This window comes from Bos indicus, chromosome 1, assembly GCF_029378745.1.
Source record: "Bos indicus isolate NIAB-ARS_2022 breed Sahiwal x Tharparkar chromosome 1, NIAB-ARS_B.indTharparkar_mat_pri_1.0, whole genome shotgun sequence".
In the NCBI taxonomy this organism is placed as follows: domain Eukaryota; kingdom Metazoa; phylum Chordata; class Mammalia; order Artiodactyla; family Bovidae; genus Bos; species Bos indicus.
Genome location: NC_091760.1, coordinates 128,937,905 through 128,963,460, shown reverse-complemented (window position 1 = coordinate 128,963,460; position 25,556 = coordinate 128,937,905). Strand labels below are relative to the sequence as shown.

The 25,556-nt window shown below is 42.2% G+C and overlaps 1 protein-coding gene and 1 long non-coding RNA gene across 4 annotated transcripts in view; one reads left to right on the top strand and one right to left on the bottom strand.

The window, feature by feature from the left end:
- CLSTN2 (calsyntenin 2) overlaps window positions 1–25,556 on the top strand; it is a 745,907-nt gene that overhangs the window by 530,918 nt on the left and 189,433 nt on the right. For both annotated transcript variants that reach the window (XM_070794086.1, XM_070794095.1), the window contains exons 3-4: window positions 20,297–20,492; window positions 21,873–22,081. In XM_070794086.1, coding sequence (XP_070650187.1) covers window positions 20,297–20,492; window positions 21,873–22,081 — 405 coding nt within the window. The remainder of the gene's footprint in view (window positions 1–20,296; window positions 20,493–21,872; window positions 22,082–25,556) is intronic.
- LOC109559774 (uncharacterized) overlaps window positions 1–25,556 on the bottom strand; it is a 76,179-nt gene that overhangs the window by 15,170 nt on the left and 35,453 nt on the right. The window contains exons 4-5 of one of the 2 annotated variants that reach the window (XR_011567827.1): window positions 24,561–24,968; window positions 23,460–23,965 (exon numbers count right to left, since the gene is read on the bottom strand). The exons of the other annotated variant lie outside the window; for it this stretch is intronic. This is a non-coding gene — a long non-coding RNA (uncharacterized lncRNA). Of the gene's footprint in view, window positions 1–23,459; window positions 23,966–24,560; window positions 24,969–25,556 lie in introns of those variants that run through there. 2 annotated transcript variants of the gene reach the window in all.

The following is a 25,556-nucleotide window of genomic DNA, read 5'->3' as shown; positions in this document are numbered from 1 at the left end:
ATCCTTTTTCTCTGGTTTTTTAAAGATGTACTTCTGTATTCTAGTTTCCATGGTTTTTGATCAGCCCACAAACATTCTAATTATTGTTCCCTTGTATATAATGTCATTCATCTGTGGCTGCTTTCTCTTTATCTTTGGCTTTAATGTGCACAGGTGTGATTTCACTCATATTTAGTCCTCTTGGGATTTATTGGCCTCTTTAACATGTAAATATATGCCATTCACCAAATGTGGAAAGTTTTTCAGCCATTATTTCTTTGAGTATTATTTTTGCCTCATTCTCCCTCTCCTCTCTTTCCTGAGACTTCAATTACCTGTTATGTTAGCCTTTTTTATATCAATCCATACATCCCTGAGGTTTTATTTTTCTCCAATATTTTTTTCTTTTCTACTTCAGATTTCCCACAGGTCACTAAAGCACCATTCCTTTCCTTTCAAGCTTTGTTCTCTCTTTCCTTCAGATTGGCTACTTTTATATTGATCAGTCATGCACTCACTGACCTGTCCTGTCATCTGCAGTCTGCCATGAAATCCATCTAATGGATATTTTATTTCAAATATTATCTCTTCTAGTTATAGAATTTGTTTTTGATTTTTTTTCTATATTTGTCTTTTCATTCGTTACAAGCATGTTTTCCTTTATAGCCTTACACATCCTATAAGAACTTAGTGTACTTGTTTGAAAATACAAATATCTGAGTCATCTAAAGGTTGGCCCCTGTTTTTGAGAAAGGGTCACATCTTCCTGGCTATTCGTGTGTCAAGTAAGTTTGGATTGCATCCTAGACGTTTTGAATGTTATTTCAAAAGGACTATAGGTTGTGATATCCCTTCAAAAAATGATGTTATTTTGTTCAATAGACAATTTACTTAGTTCAACCCAAACTGTGAACTCTCTTTTGCCTGCTGTGGGCAGCAGTTCAGATCTCATTGCAGATGGCTTTCAGTCTGTCCCCAACATGCCTCATTCTGGGGTAGAGTTTAAGCCTAGAATTTGGGCTTCCCCTTCCCTGGCTTGTTCCTCTCTAGGATTCTCCCTCCTACTCCAGCAGGTCTGTGTACTTGACCAGACTTTCTATTAGAGTTTCAGCACCCCCTGCTCCACCAGGGCCACAGTTGCTCTCAAGGCACAGGATCAAAACAGAAAACTCATGAATGCACTTAGTAATGCAGAAATACATACTGAAAAGTGGTTAAGATTAAATTTTAGGTTATATGTATTTTACATCAATTTTTGTAATGATTTTAAAACAGAAAAAAAAAATCACACTGTGCGTAGCTTCCTCTAAATTCTACTCCCCTCCAGTATCCACCTGTTTTGAATCGCTCTCCAGACCATTAGGTTTTTGTGGCAGGGGGAGGGGCGGTGTTCAACCTAGATAGCATATTCAAAAGCAGAGACATTACTTTGCCAACAAAGGTCCATCTAGTCAGGGCTATGGTTTTTCCAGTGGTCATGTATGGATGTGAGAGTTGGACTATGAAGAAAGCTGAGTGCTGAAGAATTGATGCTTTTGAACTGTGGTGTTGAAGAAGACTCTTGAGAGTCCCTTGGACTGCAAGGAGATCCAACCAGTCCATTCTAAAGGAGATCAGTTCTGAGTGTTCTTTGGAAGGACTGATGCTAAAGCTGAAACTCCAATACTTTGGCCACCTCATGAGAAGAGCTGACTCATTGGAAAAGACTCTGATGCTTGAAGGGGTTGGGGGCAGGAAGAGAAGGGGACGACAGAGGATGAGATGGCTGGATGGCATCACCGACTCGATGGACATGAGTTTGAGTGAATTCCGGGAGTTGGTGATGGACAGAGAGGCCTGGCGTGCTGCAATTCATGGGGTTGCAAAGAGTCAGACACGACTGAGTGACTGAACTGAACTGAACTAGGGAGAAGGGGTGGTATTTTCCAAGGATTATGGATGTTTCTATGAGAGAGTCTGTGTTCAGAGTCTTCTCATCTCCCTTTAAGTCCCTTTACTTGTACGTTTTACAATCTCAAGTGTTCTTTTTACTCACAGGGAAATCCTTTTACTCACAGGGAAAGGAGCACAATGCATTAAATTTGTGTGAATCTGAATGATTCTAACTAGGAAAAGTACAATAAGAATATTGACATAGTATGACTTTTGCAATATATATTTATTATTTTATAAAAATATTTTTTAGTATTAATGTGAATAGTGTAATATTAAATTTGTTTTATAAAAATAAAATTTTCTTTATAAAGAGCTATACATTTTGAATTCTAGTGATTAAGTGAATTGTAAACTAGAACCTTATTGTCAAAAGACTTCTACCTTAGCTGGTAATTAGTATTAAAACCATTTGTCAGTACATACATCTGAATTTATAAAAGTGACCAGTGTGCTATTATTTAAATTTTTACTGTCATTAAAATATCAAATAGTTTTTGTCCTATAACAATGCCATCCAAGCAGTCGTTAAGATGCAATGCTAATGCAAAGCCTGACAATGAACATTTTGGGAACTTGAGCTAAATTTAGATTTATCATCTGAAGAAGGCCAAATGGGCTGTTTTTTTAAGAGGAAGCATTCTCCTAAATGTTAGGAATCATGCTAAGAAATAAAAATCAGTGTTAAAGCAGAACAGTTCTACAGTTACTGTAGAGTGAATCTCTCTACATTTATTTTTATGGGAAAATTAGCCTTTAATGGTGTATATTATGAATAACGTAGAGCAGCATTGTCCAACATAAACATAATTCAAGCAGATACATGATATATGTTTTCTCATAGCCTCACTAAAACAGTAAAGAGAAATGGGTGAAATTGGTTTTACTAATGTATGTTATATAACCCAAAACATCTAATATAATCATTTTGATATGTTAGCAAATAGAAACTTATTGAGAAACTTTACATTCTATTTTCATTAAAAAGGTCTTTTTCCACAGTGAAAAGTATAAAACATTTAACAAGTCATTCTTTGAAGAGAAACTTTCTTCCTGTGTCTGTCCAAGTTCCAAAAGACATTGCAGATGAAAAAAACTCAGAATAAAGGAGACGGAAAAAATGAAAACTGATCTTGAACCTCTGACTGCTTCAATCTTGAGGCCATGTCTGAGCCCTCTGTCTGGACACTGAGGAAAATGGGGACAGAAAGAGATTCTAAAGATTTTAGCTGTCAGCATGATTCTACCAATTCTATTTGAATATTAGGTCTTCCCGTGATTAATTGATGAGGCTGCAATATTCAGCCCTTATATCTTGAGAACTCATTAGCACTTATTAACCTCAAACATCTTTAATTATTTGATCTGATATACAACTTCTATTTCTGAAACTCAGTTGGGAGACCCAGGAGAGCAAGGACAGAGTCTTGGGGTTCTGGGGACCTCAGCACCTAGTAAGATTCACTTCTGACAGCAAGTAGGTGCTTACAAAAATTTTGCTGATGGAGATAATTGGACAGTAGTTAAAGGTCATTATATTTGTATGTGATTTTTTCACTCTCGGGGTGCTTCAACATCCATTTTATTTTCTCAAAGGGAAAAGAAGAAGTTAGCATCACTTTGAGGTAAGGCTCAAGGTGATGATTGTGAAGTGCGTCTGACTCACCTGTCAGTTCAGTTCAGTCACTCAGTCATGTCCGACTCTTTGTGACCCCATGGACTGCAGCACACCAGGCTTCTCTATCCATCACTAACTCCTGGAGCTTGCTCAAACTTATGTCCATTGAGTCAGTGATGCCATCCAACCATCTCATCCTGTCATCCCTTTCTCTTCTACCTTCAGTCTTTTCCAGCATCAGAGTATTTTCCAGTGAGTCAGCTCTCTGCATCAGGTGACCAAAGTATTGGAGTTTCAGCTTCAGTATTAGTCCTTCCAATGAATAGTCAGGGTGGATTTCCTTTAGGATGGACTGGTTGGATCTCCTTGCAGTCCAAGGGACTCTCAAGAGTCTTCTCCAACACCACAGTTCAAAAGCATCAATTCTTTGGCACTCAGCTTTCTTTATGGTCCAACTCTCACATCCATACATGACTACTGGAAAAACCATAGCTTTGACTATATGGATCTTTGTTGGCAAAGTAATGTCTCCGTTTTTATTTTTTATTTTTTTTATTTTTTTTTATGGTTACTGTGACACTTTTGTATAGGAGTCACCATTTATTTGTGCTTGGTTTCAGTTGCTTATCTCTCTCTCTCTTTTTTAAATTATTTTTATTTGAATTTTATTTTATTTTTAAACTTTACAATATTGTATTAGTTTTGCCAAATATCGAAATGAATCTGCCACAGGTATACCTGTGTCTCTGTTTTTAATATGCTGTCTAGGTTTGTCATAGCTTTCTTCCAAGAAGCAAGAGTCTTTTGTTTCATGGCTGTAGTCACCATCTGCAGTGATTTTGGAGCCCAAGAATATAGAGTCTCTCTCTGTTTCCATTGTTTCCCCATCTATTTGCCATAAAGTGATGGGACCGGATGCCATGATCTAAGTTTTCTGAGTGTTGAGTTTTAAGCCAGCTTTTTCACTCTCCTCTTTCACTTTCATCAAGAGACTCCTTAGTTACCCTTCACTTTCTGCCATAAGGGTGGTGTCATCTGCATACCTGAGTTTAATGATATATCTCCCAGAAATCTTGAATCCAACTTGTGCTTCATCCTGTCAGCATTTTGCATGATGTACTCTGCATAGAAGTTAATAAGCAGGGTGACAATACATAGCCTTGATGTACTCTTTTCCCAATTTGGAACCAGTCTGTTGTTCCATGTCTGGTTGTAACTGTTGCTTCTTGACCTGCATACAGATTTCTCAGGAGGCAGGTCAGGTGGTCTGGTATTCCCATCTCTTGAAGAATTTTCCACAGTTTGTTGCAATCCACACATTGAAGGCTTTGGCATAGTCAATAAAACAGAAGTAGATGTTTTTTGCCCAGAATTCTCTTGCTTTTTCTATGATCTAATGATGACAATTTGATCTCTGGTTCCTCTGCCTTCTCTACATCCAGCTTGAACATCTGGAAGTTCTTGGTTCAAGAACTGTTGAAGCCTAGCGTAGAGAATTTTGAGCATCACTTTGCTAGTGTGCAAGATGAGAGAAATTTGTGTGGTAGTTTGAACATTTTTTGGCATTGCCTTTCTTTGGGATTGGAATGAGAACTAAACTTTTCCAGTCCTGTGGCCACTGCTGAATTTTCCAAATCTGCTGGCGTATTGAGTGCAGCACTTCATAGCATCATCTTTTAGGATTTGAAGTAGCTCAGCTGGAATTCCATCACCTCCACTGGCTTTGTTCATAGTAATTCTTCCTAAGGCCCACTTGACTTCGCATTCCACAATGTCTGGCTCTAGATGAGTGATCACACCATTGAAGTTATCTGGGTTGTGAAGATCTTCTTTGTATAGTTCTTCTGTGTATTCTTGTCAACTTTCCTTAACATCTTCTGCTTCTGTTAGATCCATACCATTTCTGTCCTTTATTGAGCCCATCTTTGCATGAAATGTTCACTTGATAGCTCTAATTTTCTTGAAGAGATCTCTAGCCTTTCCAATTCTATTGTTTTCCTCTATTTCTTTGCATTGATCACTGAGAAAAGCTTTCTTTTCCCTCCTTGCTATTCTTTGGAAGTCTGCATTCAGATGGGTATCTCTTTCCTTTTCTCCTTTGCCTTTAGCTTCTCTACTTTTCTCAGCTATTTGTAAGGCCTCCTCAGACAACCATTTTGACTTTTTTGCATTTCTTTTGGGGATGGTTTTGATCACCACCTCCTGTAAAATGTTACAAACCTCCATCCATAGTTCTTCAGGCACTCTGTCTTTCAGATCTAATCCCTTGAATCTATTTGTCACTTCCACTGCATAGTCGTAAGGGATTTGATTTAGGTCATACCTGAATGGTCTAGTGGTTTCCCCTACTTTGTTCAGTTTAAGTCTGAATTTCCCAATAACGAGTTCATGATCTGAGCCACAGTCAGCTCCCGGTCTTGTTTTTGCTGACTGTATGGAGCGTCTCCATATTCAGCTGCAAAGAATATAATCAATCTGATTTCAGTATTGACCATCTGATGATGTCTATGTATAGAGTCATCTCTTGTGTTGTTGGAAGAGGGTGTTTGCTATGACCAGTACATTCTCTTCTGTTAGCCTTTGTCCTGCTTAATTTTGTACTCCAAGACCTAATTTGCCTATTACTCTAGGTGTCTCTTGACTTCCTACTTTTGCATTCCAGTCCCCTGTAATGAAAAGGATATCTTTTTTTGGTGTTAGTTCTAGAAGGTTTTTTAGGACTTCACCTGTATCCAACAGCTATGTGCAAACAAGATCCCTTCAATTTTTTTTCTTCTTTTTATTTAATTGGAGGCTAGTTACTTTACAATATTGTGGTAGTTTTGCCATACATGCACATGAATCAGCCATGGGTGTACATGTGTTCCCCATCCTGACCCTCCCTCCCACCTCTCTCCCCATCCCGTCTCTCAGGATCATCTCAGTGCACCAGCCCTGAGCACCCTGCCTCATGCATTGAACCTGGACTGGCAATCTATTTCACATATGATAATATACATGTTTCAATGCCATTCTCCCAAATCATCCCACCCTCTCCCTCTCCCACAGAGTCCATAAGACTGTTCTATACATCAGTGTCTCTTTTGCTTTCTCACATATAGGGTCATCATTACCATCTTTCTAAATTCCATGAAAAGTAAAAGTGAAGTCGCTCAGTTGTGTCCGACTCTTTGCGACCCCATGGACTGTAGCCCACCAGGCCCCTCAGTTCCTGGGATTTTCCAGGCAAGAGTACTGGAGTGGGTTGCCATTTCCTTCTCCAGGAGATCTTCCCAACCCAGGGATCAAACCCAGGTCTCCTGCACTGCAGGCAGATGCTTTACCCTCTGAGCCACCAGGGAAGCCCATAAATTCCATAAATATGCATTAATATACTGTATTGGTGTTTTTCTTTCTGACTTACTTCACTCTGTATAATAGGCTCTAATTTCATCCACCTAATTACAACTGATTCAAGTGCATTCTTTTTAATAGCTAAATAATATTCCATTGTGTATATGTACCACAGCTTTCTTATCCATTCATCTGCAGATGGACATCTAGATTGCTTCCATGTCCTGGCTATTGTAAACATTTAAAAATAAGACTCTCTACCCTTATTTTACAGTCCTCTTTCCCACTGGCAGTGGGAAAGGTACTTATCCCCATCCTGTAGTTTCATCTAGGCCAGCAATTTTTTATACACTCAAAAATTAAACACTCTCTTGTCAAATATTAAAAATCCAGCCACTATAAACAGTCACTGTCCTGGTCAGTGAGGTATTCTTGCTCATTCCCTCCTTCTGCCATCTGTCCACACCTTATCTGAATTGTGGACACCTCAGGATCAACCAGTGAGGTCAGCAGAAGGACTGGGAATTATTAACATTGTAAGATCACACAGTGGAACTAGGAAGGAGCCCATCTGATATGGCTTGCCATCCTTTTCTGTTGCCTCCCTCATACAGCTGTGATGAGAATTCCGTTGTATAGCTTTTCACGAATCACTTTACCCAGTTGATGCCATTGTAAATTCTCAGCTTCAGAAAGAAAAAAGTACTATTCTGATTATAATATGGTGGCCATTAGAAGGAGATTGCTGTATTCCCATTTCATAAATGGAGAGATGGAGGTATAGGAAAGTTTAACTTTTTATAAATTTTAGAGCAGACAAGTGAAGAGTCAGGGTTTGAATCTAGGTTTGCCTTACTCTTAGGCACTGATCCTTCTGCTGGGAAAAGCAGCACCAAAACCTTTGCAAAGAGAAAGACATGGCCGTGTCCACAGAACAGGGTCTTGTCTCAGCAGAGGCTGAAAGGTTTGCCTTCTTGCAGTTATGGTGGTGGCTGCATGACAACCACCACTAATTCTAGAAGTATTTAGGAGAGAGACTGACTGATCCATCATCATTTATGTTCTCACAACACCCAGAACAGACACCTACTGCAGCCTCAACAGTACACTGTCGCACTCATCTCTTTGTATGTCTGCCTCCTTCTCCTGTCCTCAAAGACAGAGCTAGTCTGTGTTTCATCTAAACCTCCCATTCCTGGCCAGGCTGGTCAGCACACAGAGAGAAGCGAGCTACTTGTTTTCACTGTGAAGTGAAAGTCGCTCAGTCGTGTCCGACTCTTTGCGACCCCATGGACTATACAGTGCATGAATTCTCCAGGCCAGAATACTGGAATGGGTAGCCTTTCCCTTCTCCAAGGGATCTGCCCAACCCAGGTCTCCCTCACTGCAAGCAGATTCTTTACCAGCTGAGCCACCAGGGAAGCCCAAGGATACTGGAGTGGGTAGTCTATCCCTTCTCCAGTGGATCTTCCTGACCCAGGAATCGAACCAGGGTCTCCTGCATTGCAGGTGGATTCTTTACCAACTGAGCCACTAGGGAAGCTGTAGCCCTAAAAAATGTCTGGCTCACTATAAATGTGAGCTAGAGTAAACTTTATAAATTATTATTATTTATTTTCTTCTTATTATATTTTTTTATGCCTGGGGAAGATGTGATGAGTGAATGATAACCACAGCATGTTTTTGTACTTGGGAGTCCTTCACCTCCAGACCATGGGCTCCAACCAGACAAATGGTTGCCTGTCATCTCTCCAAGTTCTTTGTGATCCAGTTGTGACTCACTGAACCCTGGGGATGACTCCAAATCTCTTAGCATAAATGTTGGTTGCTACACCATTTATTCTTTCAATAATATTGTTGAAGAAGGAAAAAATGCATTAACTTCATTGGTTTTTCAGCAAAAACATAACCAGTGTGTTAATATTCCAAAAGGAGGGGGATTTTTATTTAGCACAAAGCTTTAGGAAAATGAAAATGACTTTTGAAATAAGAGAGTATATTTTATTTTTGCTCAATACTGAGTAGATAACTGTAAATGGTGACAGTCCCCCACCGCCACCTTTGGTTTCTAATAGAAACAAAGTAAGTTGCCAATATGCTTCTAGCTGCTGCAGGTCTTCAGGCAGGATTTATTATAATTGTAATAATAAAAAGTAGATAGACTTTTATGCTTTCCAAAGTTCATTTTAAGGTGTCAGTGCAGCCTCACTGAACGTTCAGGATTAGGCATGGCTATATCCTCAGTTGTGAATAGGAACTTGGGATACACTCAAGGTCTTACAGCTGAGAAGAGCAGGGCTGGGGCTCAGTGCAAGGCCAGCTGCCTGTGTTGGTTGATCTGAAATCTTCCTGCCACCTAGATACATGATGGGGCAGCCAAGTTCAGGGATACTCCATTGAATCTTTCCCTTCAACTTTTCACTTTTGGAAATTTCAAGTTTTTATTTGAAGTGGGAGGGCTTAAAATCAACCTTTTTTTTTAAAGTATATGTTCAGCCTTGATTTGATGTTCTGCGCATGATTACCACTTGGTGTGATTAGCATTTGTCCTGTCCTTTTTTTATTACACCGTATGTGACTACAGGTGGCTCCACATAGAGGTGTGGAGCACACTTTAAGAAACCCTTCTGCCCAGCCCCCAGGTGGTGTGGTCAGTATTCCCTGCCTGCCAAGTGTGTGTACTGGGAGGACAGAGGATGCAGCTCAGAGCAGATGGTTCCATCCTCCATTGGCAGGGACCTCACCAATCTGAAGCAGAAGCCTTGACAATATCTATCATTTTCCTCAAACCTGGGGTCATAAACCTGGCCTGATGTTTTTTCCAACAATTCTATCTGCACGCTTGGGGTGCAGTGTTTGTCAAGGCGATGCTATGGCCATTTTGGGTGAGACTGTTCTCAGTGGTATAAGACTGGCCCGCTCAGGACACAACGTTTAGCACCCTTACGTGCGTACACGCTCAGTCGCTCAGTCATTTCTGACTCTTTGGGACCCCATGTACTGTAGCCTGCTACGCTCCACCATTCATGGGATTTTCCAGGCAAGAATACTAGAGCTAGTTGCCATTTCCTTCTCCAGGAGATCTTCCCAATCCAGGGATCAAACTTATGTCTCTTGTGTCTCCTGAATTGGCAGGCAGGTTCTTTACCAAATGAGCCACCAGGAAGGCCCTTGGCACCCTTGACTCCTGCCCAATAAAGGCCATTAGCAACCTCCTGTCACTGTGATGAGCAAAATCAGACCGACACACAAACCCCACCCCCAAAATCTCTCCCCATGAAGCAGGACTGGCCCTGGACGAGATTTTGCGGTTTCACAGGATGCAGTCATTGGCCAACAATATCCAGGAAAGTTGTTAAGCTGTGACTGGTAAACGTAAAGTACTTACTTCAAGGAGTCGCCAGACTGTTTGCCTGTTAGGCAAATGCTCTTTTTTTTTTAAACTTTTATTTGTTTTTGGCTGTGCTGGGTCTTCATTACTGCACATGGGGCTTTCTCAAATTACAGCAAGCAGAGGCTGCTCTCCAGTTGTGGTGTGCAGGATTCTCATTGCGGTGGCTTCTCTCGTTGTGGAGCACAGACACTGGTGCATTTGAGCTTCAGTAGCTGTGGCCCATAGGCTTAGTTGCTCCATGGCATGAGGAATATTCCCGGACCAAGGATCAAACCCGTGTCCCCTGCATTGGCAGGTGGATTCTTAATCCCTAGATCATAAGGGAAGCCCTCAGACTGTTTTTAATGACACATGTGACACACATTGAAAATATTTCTGATGGTGAAATGAACTCCACATTTGGCCTCTTCCATTCTCAAACATGAACAGGGACTTTGCCAGAAGTGTGTGGCTTTTCTTCAATATAATAACAATAGTAAGCACTAACATATATATAGTACTTACTTCATGGCAAGCACTGTTAAGTGCTTTGCATGTATTAACTCATTTAATCCTTCCAACAACCAAGAATGCTATGAATAACTGTTACTAATATCATGCCAGTTCATAGATGAGAAAGCAGTCACAGAGAGATAAGTGATTTGCCCAAGGTCACACATGTAGATAATGGAGGATTCCAGTCCAGCCTGTCTGGCTACAGAGCCAGAGGTTAACCATCCATGCTTGAATGAAGATGTGGAAATGAAGCCCCACTCCCAGCACCTTGTTGATATCAAGCTCTGCCTGGTTCTTCTTATTACAAATGCCTCAGCTGTGCAATGCAGAGAAAACTGAGTTGCTCTGAGATCAGGAGTTTTCTGACAGGTGGTGGGTCATGTTGCAAGTACTAGGAATAGAATATGGAATCATGATCTGGCTGGCAAATCATGGTAAATGATTTATGATTGGTAAATGATAAACGTTTTGGTTTCATGACCACTTTAAACATTTCATTGCTAATGACACTTTGGGTTATATCTACTGATATTTACTGTATTCGAAACAAAAATTGAGAAGATTCCAAATGCTAATTTATTAACTTATTTTTTTTAATCACAATAATAAACTCATTACAGGTTAACATATATAACTGATTTGACCCAAAAAATAAATTTTCCAAAACAAAATTAGTGTGAAGAGTGGTGCCGTGCACATTTTTGCAGTCTCTTCAATGTCTGCTTCAATAGAGGACAGCTAGACCCTCATAACTTCCCTCCCTTCAATCTGTTGTGATATGCTGCATAGGTTAAAGTATGTGAAGAAAAAAATAGGGCCTCACTCAGGTATATAGTTGGAAAAGGGAGGAGTATTTTAATCTTTTCAGATAATCGTAGCTATTCTTCTCTGATACTGCGCCAGAAGGCTGTAAGTAATAGCTTCTTTTGTAAATTATTCTTTATTTTGGATGTGCTGGGTCTTCGTTGCTGCAAGTCGGCTTTCTCCAGTTGTGGCGTGCAGGGGCACTTTCCAGTTGTGGTGTGTGAGCTTCTCATTGTGGCGTCTTCTCTTGTTGTGCCCCCAAGTCTCTAGAGTGCGGGCTCAGTAGTTGTGGTACATGGGCTTTGTTGCTCTGAGGCATGTGAGATCGTCCCAGACCAGGGATCAAACCCATACCCCCTTACATCGACAGGCAGACTCTCAACCACTGGACTACCAAGGAAGTCCCAGTAATAGTTTTTTTTTTTTTTTTTTTTCTTCTACATCAACCAATTTTATTTTATTTATTTTTTTAAATTTTATTTTATTTAACTTTACAATATTATATTGGTTTTGCCATATATCAAAATGAATCTGCCACAGGTAAGAAGAATGGAACTGGAGGAATCAACCTGCCTGACTTCAGGCTCTACTACAAAGCCACGGTCATCAAGACAGTATGGTGCTGGCACAAAGACAGAAATATAGGTCAATGGAACAAAATAGAAAGCCCAGAGATAAATCCACGCACCTATGGATACCTTATCTTTGACAAAGGAGGCAAGAATATACAATGGATTAAAGACAACTCTTTAACAAGTGGTGCTGGGAAAACTGGTCAACCACTTGTAAAAGAATGAAACTAGAGCACTTTCTAACACCATACACAAAAATAAACTCAAAATGGATTAAAGATCTAAACATAAGACCAGAAACTACAAAACTCCTAGAGGAGAACATAGGCAAAACACTCTCCGACATACATCACAGCAGGATCCTCTATGACCCACCTCCCAGAATATTGGAAATAAAAGCAAAAATAAACAAATGGGACCTAATTAAACTTAAAAGCTTCTGCACAACAAAGGAAACTATAAGCAAGGTGAAAAGACAGCCTTCCGAATAGGAGAAAATAATAGCAAATGAAGCAACAGACAAACAACTAATCTCAAAAATATACAAGCAACTCCTACAGCTCAATACCAGAAAAATAAATGACCCAATCAAAAAATGGGCCAAAGAACTAAACAGACATTTCTCCAAAGAAGACATACAGATAGCTAACAAACACATGAAAAGATGCTCAACATCACTCATTATCAGAGAAATGCAAATCGAAACCACTATGAGGTACCATTTCACACCAGTCAGAATGGCTGCAATCCAAAAGTCTACAAGCAATAAATGCTGGAGAGGATGTGGAGAAAAGGGAACCCTCTTACACTATTGGTGGGAATGCAAACTAGTACAGCCACTACAGAGAACAGTGTGGAGATTCCTTAAAAAACTGGAAATAGAACTGCCTTATGATCCAGCAATCCCACTGCTGGGCATACACACTGAAGAAACCAGAATTGAAAGAGACACGTGTACCCCAATGTTCATCACAGCACTGTTTATAATAGCCAGGACATGGAAGCAACCTAGATGTCCATCAGCAGACTAATGAATAAGAAAGCTGTGGTACATATACACAATGGAGTATTACTCAGCCATTAAAAAGAATACATTTGAATCAGTTCTAATGAGGTGGATGAAACTGGAGCCTATTATACAGAGTGAAGTAAGCCAGAAAGAAAAACACCAATACAGTATACTAACGCATATATATGGAATTTAGAAAGATGGTAACAATAACCCTGTATACAAGACAGCAAAAGAGACACTGATGTATAGAACAGTCTTTTGGACTCTGTGGGAGAGGGAGAGGGTGGGATGATTTGGGAGAATGGCATTGAAATATGTATAATATCATATATGAAACAAGTTGCCAGTCCAGGTTCGATGCACGATACTGGATGCTTGGGGCTGGTGCACTGGGACGACCCAGAGGAATGGTATGGGGAGGGAGGAGGGAGGAGGGTTCAGGATGGGGAACACATGTATACCAGTAACAGTTTCTTAAAGTTTGGCTACCATAAAGAATCTGAAATCACATCGATGAACTTATTATATACTGCTGTATTAAAATCCATTGCTCCATTTCACACTTTGAATGAATCTTTTACTCATACATTCTGCATAACAATATACATTGGTCATTTAGGAGATATTGATTTCAGGCTAAGTAGATCTTTCAAAAGTTGACATATTTCATTATACCCTATCAACATTTACATTCCTTAATACCACTACTCATTTCATCAGAAAAGTATTAAAGCATTGGTAAATTGTCACACTGTCTGTGGCAGACACAGATTTTCCAAAATTGAAGTCTCAAATTTATCACTGGTTAACCACTATGATGAGTTCTTTTCCTTGAAGTGACAGACTTACTTTAAAAGAAAGCCTGCCACACACTCATTTAAATAAACATAGTTTGTCTGTCAGTCATTCTTTTCAAGTAAAAGTAGCATCTCCTATGAAAACATCCTAGTTTAGCTCCCACTCAACTTAAATCACACAGATGCTTTTCCTACCATTCTTTGCTCTACAAAGATGCTTTATGAGTACTTTCCATTTTGTTATGCAGAATATTAAAATACGTGTACTCAAGGGTTGAGATTTATGAAAATTGGCAATATTTACTGCATCGTTAAAGACATTCTTAAGTGAAATTGGACTTCTTCCTTTATTTTTACAGTTGACTACCTGTCACATAGAATGCAGTCAGGTGCTACTAAGGCATCAGCACTTTTATTCACCATTGCTTTTATACCATCAGTGCAAATATCAGCAGGGTAAAAGTCACATAACACCTTAGTGTTAATATGATGGTTTTGACTTTGAGGGCCTTGCAGAAAGGTCCTTAGGGACCCAAGGGGTGTACAGACCACACTTTGAAATCCCCTCTCCTAGAACATCATACCCACCCAGTGATAAGCAACATGAAGGACAGAGGGCACAGGATTTACATTCAAAGGGCCTAGAACTCAGTTCTTGATCCACTTCTTACTATTAAAGAGACCTTGGGTCAACCACTTAATCTGTCTGAGGCTCCTGTTTTGCACCTGAAAAATGAAATCAACCCAATCTGTTGGTCAAGGGTATTCAAGGGTAAGAAGAAAATATATTATAAAAATCAGTTTTATTAATTCATTCATTCATCAATTTCATCTATTTTTTCATTCATTCATTTTCCCTAGAATCTTATGGGAGGAATTAAGAGAGAGTTTTTTTCAAGAGATAACTACACCAATTTCTGCTGATGTGTCATATGGTGTGTTGCGGCAGAGGAAAAGGTATTTGTGAGAAGGAGGGAGGTGATGAGGGGCTGGAGCCACGTGACAACCGCCCCCACGACACTGCAGGGGCTCCTCTACTGATCTGGCCCCTCCAGGGGCTCTCAGTGAAGCAGAATTCAACCACCCTAGGCCCCAGCTAATGCCCCATGCTGCTGGCCCCATTTCACCAGAGTCTATTGCTGATCCCAAGTGCGTGTGCACCTGTGCATTGAATTCCCACACACAGGTCACACACCAACTGTCCCGCCCAGGAAAGCGGATTGGAAAGCAAGATTTTAAAAGTGATATTTTCTATATGGAAGCCATTAGGTCTGATCTTTTAAATACATCATCCTCCTACTACTGTGCTTTATTAGTAATAACAAATTCTGGTGACAGGCCTCACAAAAGATCAAGACAGCCCAATGTGTCACTCACAAAGGTTGGGAACTGCAATTTTAAATATGCTTCTTCCTCAGGACTCTGTCCCAGCACATTCCTGTCTTTCAGTCTCTCTTTCAACTTGCTATGTTTTTAATTTGCTATTTGATGTGATTCTAAGTAAAGAAAAATTAAAAATTTCAATTATTAGCATAATTTCTACCATTTATCTTTATACTATGCAATGGCAGTTTCAAATGCAAATAGAAGAGCAGTTAACTGCTATGCAGCATCTCTGAAAATTACAGAATTTGCATGTCCTAGCTCAGGTATGCATGCGTATTTTATTCTTCACCAGAGCAGTGTAAATGCTACACAAGCAATACTCAACTGTTTTCTTTTTTTTTTTTTTTTTCGTTTCTTACATGATATTTTACATGTTACAATGTCATTCTCCCAAATCTTCCTACCCTCTCCCTCTCCCACAGAGTCCATAAGACTGTTCTATACATCAGTGTCTCTTTTGCTGTCTCGTACACAGGGTTATTGTTACCATCTTTCTAAATTCCATATATATGCGTTAGAATACTGTATTTATGTTTTTCCTTCTGGCTTACTTCACTCTGTATAATAGGCTCCAGTTTCATCCACCTCATTAGAACTGATTCAAATGTATTCTTTTTAATGGCTGAGTAATACTCCATTGTGTATATGTACCACAGCTTTCTTATCCATTCATCTGCTGATGGACATCTAGGTTGCTTCCATGTCTTGGCTATTATAAACAGTGCTGCAATGAACATTGGGGTACACGTGTCTCTTTCCCTTCTGGTTTCCTCAGTGTTTCACTTCTTCATATACATATATTCTACCAATGTTCTGTCACCTTTGGCTTGCTGGTATAAGGATGGTATAAAAAGAAAAGGAATAATGGGTGGTTTTATCTTTATCTCTCTGTCATCCTTTTCAGCCTAAGTGATTGGCTCCTACAGGGAGGAATATAGTAACAGAGGATATGACAGGGTTCTTTGGTCACTTGTCTTCATTCTGTGTTCAATTTTCATTTAAACAGAAAGGGTAGCCTCATGGAGTTATCAGCTCCCTGCCTAGTGGATTACTCAGTTGTAGACGTCACATGCTCACCTTGCTCTTGCTGAGGTTCCTGAATCTCCTTCTCCACATCATGGGTCCACTAGAATACTCTGCTCATGGCATATCCTGACCACTAGATACGAATGCGGAGCACTGAATAGGGAGCACCTCCATTGCTTAAGAAAGACTCCTTTGTTCCATCAGATTTCATTTACAAAACCCAAGTTCAAAGATAACATTATTAAGAATTTCAGTGTGGCAGCAGCAGAGATTTCAACCATGCTTAGGGCCCTCTTGAGCACACGGCCCCTGAGTGCCTCTCCGGTTGCAAATCCATGACGCTGGCCCTGCCCCATTGCCTCTACTCCTGCCACACGGGTCTCTGCAGTCCCTCGTCCCTTCCTGCTGAAGGGCACTCCCATGTGTTACCCCCCCTGCTTGAAACTCAGTTTACTCTCCTGTGGCCTGAGTGTCTCCCTTTTTCTCTTCCTGTGATCTCAGCTCAGCCATCACATCTATCTTAGACCTCCCTGCCCAGTCTCCCCAGGTCAGGACTCAGCACCTCCTTCAATGCACATATCACCATCACCATCCTTCCTGACAGCAGGTGATTATATAATTCCTTAACTTCCTCCTACACTGGACTGCTATCACCCCAGGACTGGGTGGGGTTTGATCATCACTATTTCATCAGTGCTGGGAGCATAGTTCCTAATAAATATTTATGAGATGGATGAATGGGTGAATAAATGAATGAACGTTTGCAGCCAGAACACAAGAGTCAGATGAAGAGGTGGGATCAATGAGGGTGATGTATTTCACTAGGGTGAATTCTAGTTTTTGTTCAAAGGAGGCTAAGTCCCATCTCAGTCTGAGCTGGTGCAGACTAGGTGAGCATGGCATAGCCCTTGTGAACTTCACTGTCTCTTCTAGGAGGTAATGAGGACTTGAGGATTGGGTATCTTTATGCCCTAAGGGAGGGATCCCCAACCTCTGGGCCACAGACCAGTTGCCTCTTGTCAGATCAGTGGTGACATTGAATTAGAAATGGGGTGCACAATAAATGTAATGACTTGAATCATCCTGAAACCGTCCCCCTGACATCCCCAGTCTGTGGAAAAATCATCTTCCACGAAATCAATTCCTGGTACCAAAAGCATTGGGGACCACTGCCTTAAGGTATCCAAGTTGTTTTCTTTGTGTCTCCAGGTCCAGCAGTTACTCAAAAAATACTGGCTCTGTGGAGTTGAACTGAGCTGCATTTAGTTTCATGAAAATATGTGGCCCTGAGGTTTACTTTTCTCAGCCTCCCCTGTGTCTGGATCTCCCCTTCCTCCTTTGCCTTTTCCTCCTTCCTCTCCTTTCTTCTGGTTCAGGATTTCTGAGCCTTGAGGACTACTCTAGATGAGATCGAGTGTCTCTAACAGAGAATTGCCCTCATTCACGTTCAGTTTAATTGAACTTTTCAAAGAGAAAGGATCCAATGAGTCTTAGAATTGTGGCAATAGTTGGGAACTTCAGAGAATACCCTAGAACTAATCTGGGCACATTTACTGCTAGTATTCCCGTAACTGGCATTCATCTTGAGATAGAATCTCAAGGCAGGCATGTCAGAAGTCCATCTCTTCAAGCCCAACCAATTCAGAGCAGAAATGAAACTTGAGGGTGGGATGAAACCCCTTCTCCCACCTTGAAGGCTGTAGACCTAGTCTTGTCCAAGAGGCAGTGCAGTGACAGAAAGGGAAGCAACCTTCTTGTTAGAGCCTGGCCCACAAACTGTCTTGTTCATTATTCCATGACTACATTTGAGAAATGGCCAGGAGGGAATGTAGTGAAAATGGAGTGTTCATAATGAAATTGAGGATCGATGAAATAATAAAAAACAAAAGCCTAAAGGTAAAATTGGTATTGATTGGCCATCTCAGAAAACATTGTTAGTAAGAGATCAGCGCATGCTTCCTCTATGTAAAATGGGGGCTTTCTCTCCTGAGCGAGGCTTGAACAGGGTTTTAGAATGTTACCAGAAGCAATTCCTGTGGTGGTCCTCTGAGAAGGCTGCTTGGAGATGGTGCAGTGAAGCAGAAAGGGTGTGGAGTTAGGACTCAGCCATATCCAGGGTTTATACCAACTTTCACTCTGTGACCTTGAGCAAGCAATAACTTCTCTGATCCTTTTTGTTGTTAATTTGTACTAATTGGTATAAAATGTCTGCCTTGCAGGTTTATTGGGATGATTAAAGCAGATCACCTGGGTGGGGGTACAAAGCTGGATGCCTGGGCAGAGCAGACATGCAATCATGTTATCCCTTCTTCTCATGGTGTCTGTTCTTTGGAGCAGCTGGGCAGGTGCCTGGTCACTCTGAATGTGAGGACCCCATTAAAATATATACAGTAGGCACCTCACCCTGGTCCCAGCAGTGCAGCTGGGACAATGTCAGACCGGGATTGGGGCATGCCAGGTAGATGCTCTCCCTGCAACATCATCTCCTGGTGCTGTTACTGATGACACAGTTGAAACCCAGCGAGTCAACATAATTTGACTAAATCAGCTAGAAAGTAGCAAACCTGGAACATGACTCAGGCCCTTGGGCTCAAGCCTACATTTTATTCACCAGCAGCCTGGACCCCTTGATGCCCATGTCACATGATGCTCACCCAGCTCTTTGCACTATGAATGGTCCTTCTGGATATCTACATATTATCTCCCCAAGAAGTCTATAAGTTCCCTCAACACAGGAAGAGAATGTGTCTCAAACCTTTAGTACTTTCCAGAACACTTACTACAGGGCTCAGAGTCAGGGTTCAAGAAGTCAATATTTGCCAGTTGAGGTAAAGAAGATATTTTCGTTGCTTTATTGTTTTAATGCAGAGAAAAAGGTATAATAACACATGAACCCAGCTGGGGGAGAGAAATGCATTCATTTTACAGCATAGTCAGTTCTTTAAGAAGGTGGTTTCTCAGGCTCCATGGGAATTCTGAAATTCACATAGACTCACCTCCACTGTTTGGAGAGAAGATGGCAAGCTCAGAGTGGTGTCCGTCCCAGTCCCCACAGAGAAGTAGTGGGTGAGAGACGTGAAGGGGGTTGCAGGAATGTGGGGTGCTTAAACCAGGAGTAAAGGGCAGAGCAGAGCAGTGCTGCTCACACCGACTGAGCAAACAGGTCACCTGGGGACCCTAATTAAGTTAGCAGAGGCAAACTGTTGTATATAGGATAGATAAAAAAACAAGGTCCTACTATAGCACAGGGAATGATATTCAATATGCTGTGATAAACTGTAATGCAGAAGAATATAAAAAAGAATGTATATACATATATACGTATGTATAACTAAGTCACTTGGCTATACAGCAGAAATTAACACAATATTATAACTCAACTATACTTAAAAAAAAAGATATAATGGACATACTAAAAAATAAATAAATAAAAAAGATGTAGCTCCTGACTCAAGAGGTCCAGGGTCCAGATCCTAGGAGCCTGTAATTCTAACAAGCTCCCCAGGGATGCCCAGGTCACTGCTTCACAGAGCACACTTTCAACAATCGAGGATGTTGTCACAGAACAAAAGACAGTGAAAGCTTTGGCCTTTTTCTCCTTTCCTCTGTAGTCATTTGTCTTTTGACTGTGGTCAAATTCCTTAATCTCATTCTGGGCAGAGGGCAGGCGAGAAACCTGCCAGGAAAACTGGCAAACTGGGATGAACAGCCAGCTCCCCTGCGTGATGACCGCCCTCCCCACCCCCTTGCTTTTTCTGCCAGCTGCACTGGATGGGGGACATTCCGGTGTTACCACTGGCTCCCTAAAGGCTGCTTCCAGCTTGACAATTATCTGTGTGGAGGGAAATGGCCTAGGGCTTTTGGGTTTGCAAGTCTGGTCCAGTCGAAGCTCTGTGTGCAGTCTGGCTGTTCTTAAGACGCTTTCTGTCTCCTTCTGTCCTCCTGCAGGAGAAATCTGTGCATTCAAGATACATGGCCAGGAGTTGCCCTTTGAGGCTGTGGTACTCAACAAGACATCTGGAGAAGGCCGGCTCCGTGCCAAGAGCCCCATTGACTGTGAGCTGCAGAAGGAGTACACGTTCATCATCCAGGCCTATGACTGTGGCACGGGGCCCCGGGAGACAGCCTGGAAGAAATCTCACAAGTGAGTGACCTGATGGAGCTGACTGCTGCCCTCCCCTGCCTGACTGTCTGTTTCGATACGCATGCGTATCACTCCTTGAAGCTGCAGCCTGCCAGACCGCTGGCTAGGTCCACAGGCCCCTGCAGGCATAAGCATGGGTCATTTTCTACCCCTCTGCTTCACGTGCAGATACTCGGACTTTACTATCAGGACTGAGGTCAGTTGTCACTTCCTCTAGGAAGCTTTCCATGATCCAACCCATCCCTGCAGAACGAGTTGGAACCTTTCCCTGGATTTCTGCCAGGCCGTATGCTTCTGTCAGTCAGCGCCTTTCTTTTAGGGGTTATAGAGTGTAAAAGTGGTAGTCGCTCAGTTGTGTCCAACTCTTTGCAACCCCGTGGACTGTAGCCCACCAGGCTTCTCTCTCCATGAAATTCTCCAGGCAAGAATACTGGAGTGCATTGCTATTTCATTCTCCAGGATATCTTCCTGACCCAGGGATTGAACCGTGGCCTCCTGCATTACAGGCAGATTCTTTACCATCTGAGCCACCAAGGAAGCCTCATTTGGGGTTATAACTCTCTCAAATTGGGTCAGAGTAAGAGTGGCTCAATACTTTGGCCACCTGATGCGAAGAACTGACTCATTGGAAAAGACCCTGATTCTGGGAAAGATTGATGGCAGGAGGAGAAGGGGACAATAGGGGATGAGATAGTTGGATGGCATCACCGACTTGATGAACATGAGTCTGAGCAAGATATGGGAGTTGGTGATGGACAGGGAAGCCTGACGTGCTACAGTCCATGGGGTCACAAAGAGTCGGATGCAACTGAACTGACCTGAACTGAAGGGTGGCTCAATTCTTACTGAGTGGAGTGTGAATGAACAAATGAGCCAGAGAGATGCAGGGATTCCTAACCTCCAGGATCTAATGCCTGGTGATCTGAGGTGGAGCTGATGTAATAATAATAGAAATAAAGTGCACAATAAGTGTAATGTGATTGAATCATCTTGAAACCATCCCCTCCCCACCCCCATGGACCCACCCCCCGGTCCATGGAAAAACTATCTCCCACGAAATTGGTCCCTGGTGCCAAAAAGCTTGGAGACCACTGAATTCTAGAGGAAATGCGTTGCCTAAAGCTGGGTAACAAGGAAGGTCAAAGAAGCTGGGTGGGGGGTATCTCTCTGGGGTGAATTCATCTCAAAGGATTGGGGCAGGACAGGCAGAGGCATCTCAGTGGACGGGGGGACAGGGCCCTCAGACAACAGCCAACCCAGTTGTCATGATTTCTCCACTCTCATGGCCTTGGGGCCTGAATCAGTGCCCATGGGAAGTGCAGGAGTCTGGTGCAATTCTTTCATTACTGGCCTCTCTTCCTTTCCTGTGTGTTGTCCTAGGGCCGTGGTCCATATCCAGGTGAAGGACGTCAATGAGTTTGCTCCCACCTTCAAAGAGCCGGCCTACAAGGCTATCGTGACAGAGGGCAAGATCTATGACAGCATCCTGCAAGTGGAGGCCATCGACGAAGACTGCTCCCCCCAGTACAGCCAGATTTGCAACTATGAAATCGTCACGACTGATGTGCCTTTTGCCATCGACAGGAATGGTGAGTGTCCTTAGAGAACCCCGGTGGATGGGAGCAGGGAACAGCTCCACCCCCCACCCCTCTGAAAGGTCAAGTTCAGGCTCTGAATGTACTTGGCCAAGTGATGCCTCCCTGCCACCCCTGATCTAGGCTCTGTACCCAGAACTTGGGTACATTCCCTGCACTAGAAGGGATGACTTCACATAATTAGCAGCCCAGTCAGGTCTAAAGTAAAAGTGTTAGTCACTCAGTTGTGTCTGACTCTTTGCGACCCAATGGACTGTAGCCTGCCAGGCTCCTCTATCCATGGAATTCTCCAGGTAAGAGTACTGGAGTGGGTTCCCATTCCCTTCTCCAAAACACCCCAAGATCCCTTGTAAACCTCTTTAGTGAAGAGTCTATAGAACTCATGATGCTGTGTATCTGGATGCCGAAGACAGGTTGGTTTTCTGGTAGAATTTTCCTGCTGTCATTCAAGCGTGAGCCATACCATCAACTCAGCCACATCTTAGTTTCCTGTATAACAAACTGGAACATCACTTCTGCACCAAAACCGTCTGTTCCCAAAGAGACACTAAAAGAACAGGTGGAGATTTTGGAAACACCTTCTAAGCTGTAGATTTTCTAAACTATAGGAATCTTTAAAGCTCTTGCCAATTTTGTTTGGTTTTTGATTTGTTTCTTAATTTTTATTATAGTTGCTTTACAATGTTGTGTTAGTTTCTGCTGTACAGCAAAGCGAGTCCCCTGCACATGTACGTATATCCCCTCTTTTTTGGATTTCCTTCCCGTTTAGGTCAGAGCATTGAGTAGAGTTCCCTGTGCTATACATAGGCTCTAATGAGTTATCTGTTTTACACATAGTGGTGTATATATGTCAATCCCAATCTCCCAGTTCATCCCACCCTCCCTTCCCCTCTTGATATCCATACACTTGTTCTCTGCATTTGTGCCTCTATTTCTGTTTTGTAAATGGTTCATCTGTGTCATTTTTCCAGGTTCCACATATATGAATTAATATGCAGTATTTGTTTTTCTCTTTCTGACTTGCTTCACTCTGTATAACAGTCTCTAGGTCCATCCATGTCTTTGCAAACAGCACAGTTCCATCACTTTTGTGGTTGAGTAATATTCCATTGTATATATGTGCCACATCATCTTTATCCATTCTTGCCAATGTTTTTTTAGAATTTCTCCCCTAATTGGAATGAGGAATGAAAGACCCGTCCCACTATACCCCAATCTCAAACTAAACTTAGAAAGCCATTTGGATATTTCCCCATCAGCATTATTTTTAAAACTCATTCCAGTATAAACACCAAACGCAGAGGCCCAGGCAGCTCAGCCCATTTCAACTCTCAATAATTTGATATTAATCAAATGATAATTATTTGCCAACTACGTTGTTTCATTATTAGCATGAGTGTGTGGTCATATGTATATTATCCTTATTTTATTTTAAACAAGATTTAACTGCTCAAAGATGTAAACTTTGTATAACCTGAGGTTCATCCACTCTGTCAATGTTTATTAAGTGCCAGGCACAGTCTGGAAACTGGGAATAGAGAGAGAAGGGAAGTCATAGCATAAGCGGGCCTGTCCACATGGAGCTTACCATCTAGCAAAATTAAAAAAAAAAAAAAACTAGAAAGGCAGCATCAAGGATGAAGGTGGTGCACAAAGCGTGCCCTGATCCAGACCCAGGGGTGGGCAGTGACTCAGCCATGAGCCTCCTGGTAGCCAGTGCCTAGAGGGAAATACCATCAGTCACCTGCTTGCAAATCTTCAGCGCTTCCCAGGCTTCCTGATGTTGAGACCAGGGAGAAACATACCCTGTAACAGAGTGCTCTGCATCCTGGGAATTGTTACAGATTCCCTCATCCTTGGCATCCAGGAGTTTATCATCTGTCTCAAAAGATGAAACCAATATTCATAAAGCAGATAACGTGATAATAGAGACATTTCCTTATAAGATGCTCAAACACATGGCGAGTGTCAGTCACACACCTGGGCATCACTCACTAGAGGTTAATTCTGTGGGACACAAAATCAGTGCATGAGGAAGTAAAGGAGAAAATACTGTACTGTAATTAAAGTTTGGCTCAGGATTAAGAAGCAGGTAATTTCATTTGTAGAGCCTGCCAGAACTGCTCTGGATAGCTTTTCCTACAAGGCCCTGTGACGTAGCTGATCTGTCACCACCACACACACACACACAGGCACTCACACCCCACTGTATAAAATATAGAGTAATGCTTTGTATTTTTCCGGTCTCCAATGGTCAGCTGTGAAGTCTATGACTCTGAGAGCTCTGGAACTGGGGGAGTGACAAGTCCTTGCTATAGAGCTGGACTGGATGGGGGGAGGGCATCCAGAACTAGTGGTCAAACTGCCCTTGGCCTCCTGCCTTAGTTCTGGAGAGCCACAGCCCTGGGAGAGAGGAGATGCTAATTCCTTTATCAGAGGGTAAACTGCCCCAGCCATGAAGATAATTACTCACCTTGATGAGCCATTTTACTAACATATGCCAATTTATTTCCCTGGCTGTCTCATTAAAAGTGAGTAATGGTCCTTCGCCAGGCCTCTGCCTCCAACGTTGGTTTACAGCCTGAGATATAGAGGAGAGCGGGCACTCCCAGGGATTGTGGGCCCTTGACGGCAAGGTTTACAAAAGCAGTTCTCCAGTAATGAAGACAGGACCTCAGGGCAGACACAGAAGCAGCTCCCATTCTAATGAGCTTTCCAGTTGGCCCTTATCCATCACTTCTCCCAGCGACCTTCCCAGCTCCTTGAAGAAGTTCTTCACATGCACATTAGAAAAAGTACTGCTGAGTTGGGGTCCACTCATTCAGGCCCCAGGCCTTTAGGGAGATTGGCTCCAGGGCCCTTCCACCTGCCAGACTCTTTGCTTGTGGGGGAAAGAAGGGAAACAGGGCATCAGGGAGGATAGATGACATGGAAGTGATTTGACCTGTCTGAACGCAAGAATCAACCTCTTCCAACCAGGGGTCCTTGGCCTCCCTTCCCTTGAATTCCTCCCCTGAGATATCATGGCGGTAGCAGTGAGGCCTCGAGGAGAGGCAGTGCCTGTGGATGAAGTTAACAGGGTACCCGGCATAGAGTGTTCCATTCATGACACCATGATTATCAGATACTTGCCTGGGTGACTAGGACATGAAGGTTACTCACTCCCCATGGATTTTCAAGCTGAAATTATGAGCATGTAACTAAGTTTGTGGCATTGCCACCTCTTGGGATATTCTGGATCCATTTCAGATGGCTTCCAGTCCCCTGTATCTTTCTAGCACTTGGCTAGTCTCTCTCAGATTGCTAGGTTGTAGATCCTCACTTTCGTTGAACTGATGGAAAAACTGATTCCTAAAGAGTAAAGAGTTGGCAGAGTGGGGACTGGAGCCAGGTCCCCTGAATGTTTATCCCAAAGCTTTTTCACCAGTGATATTACCACTGTCCTCAGTGATATTTGACAGGAATGTAT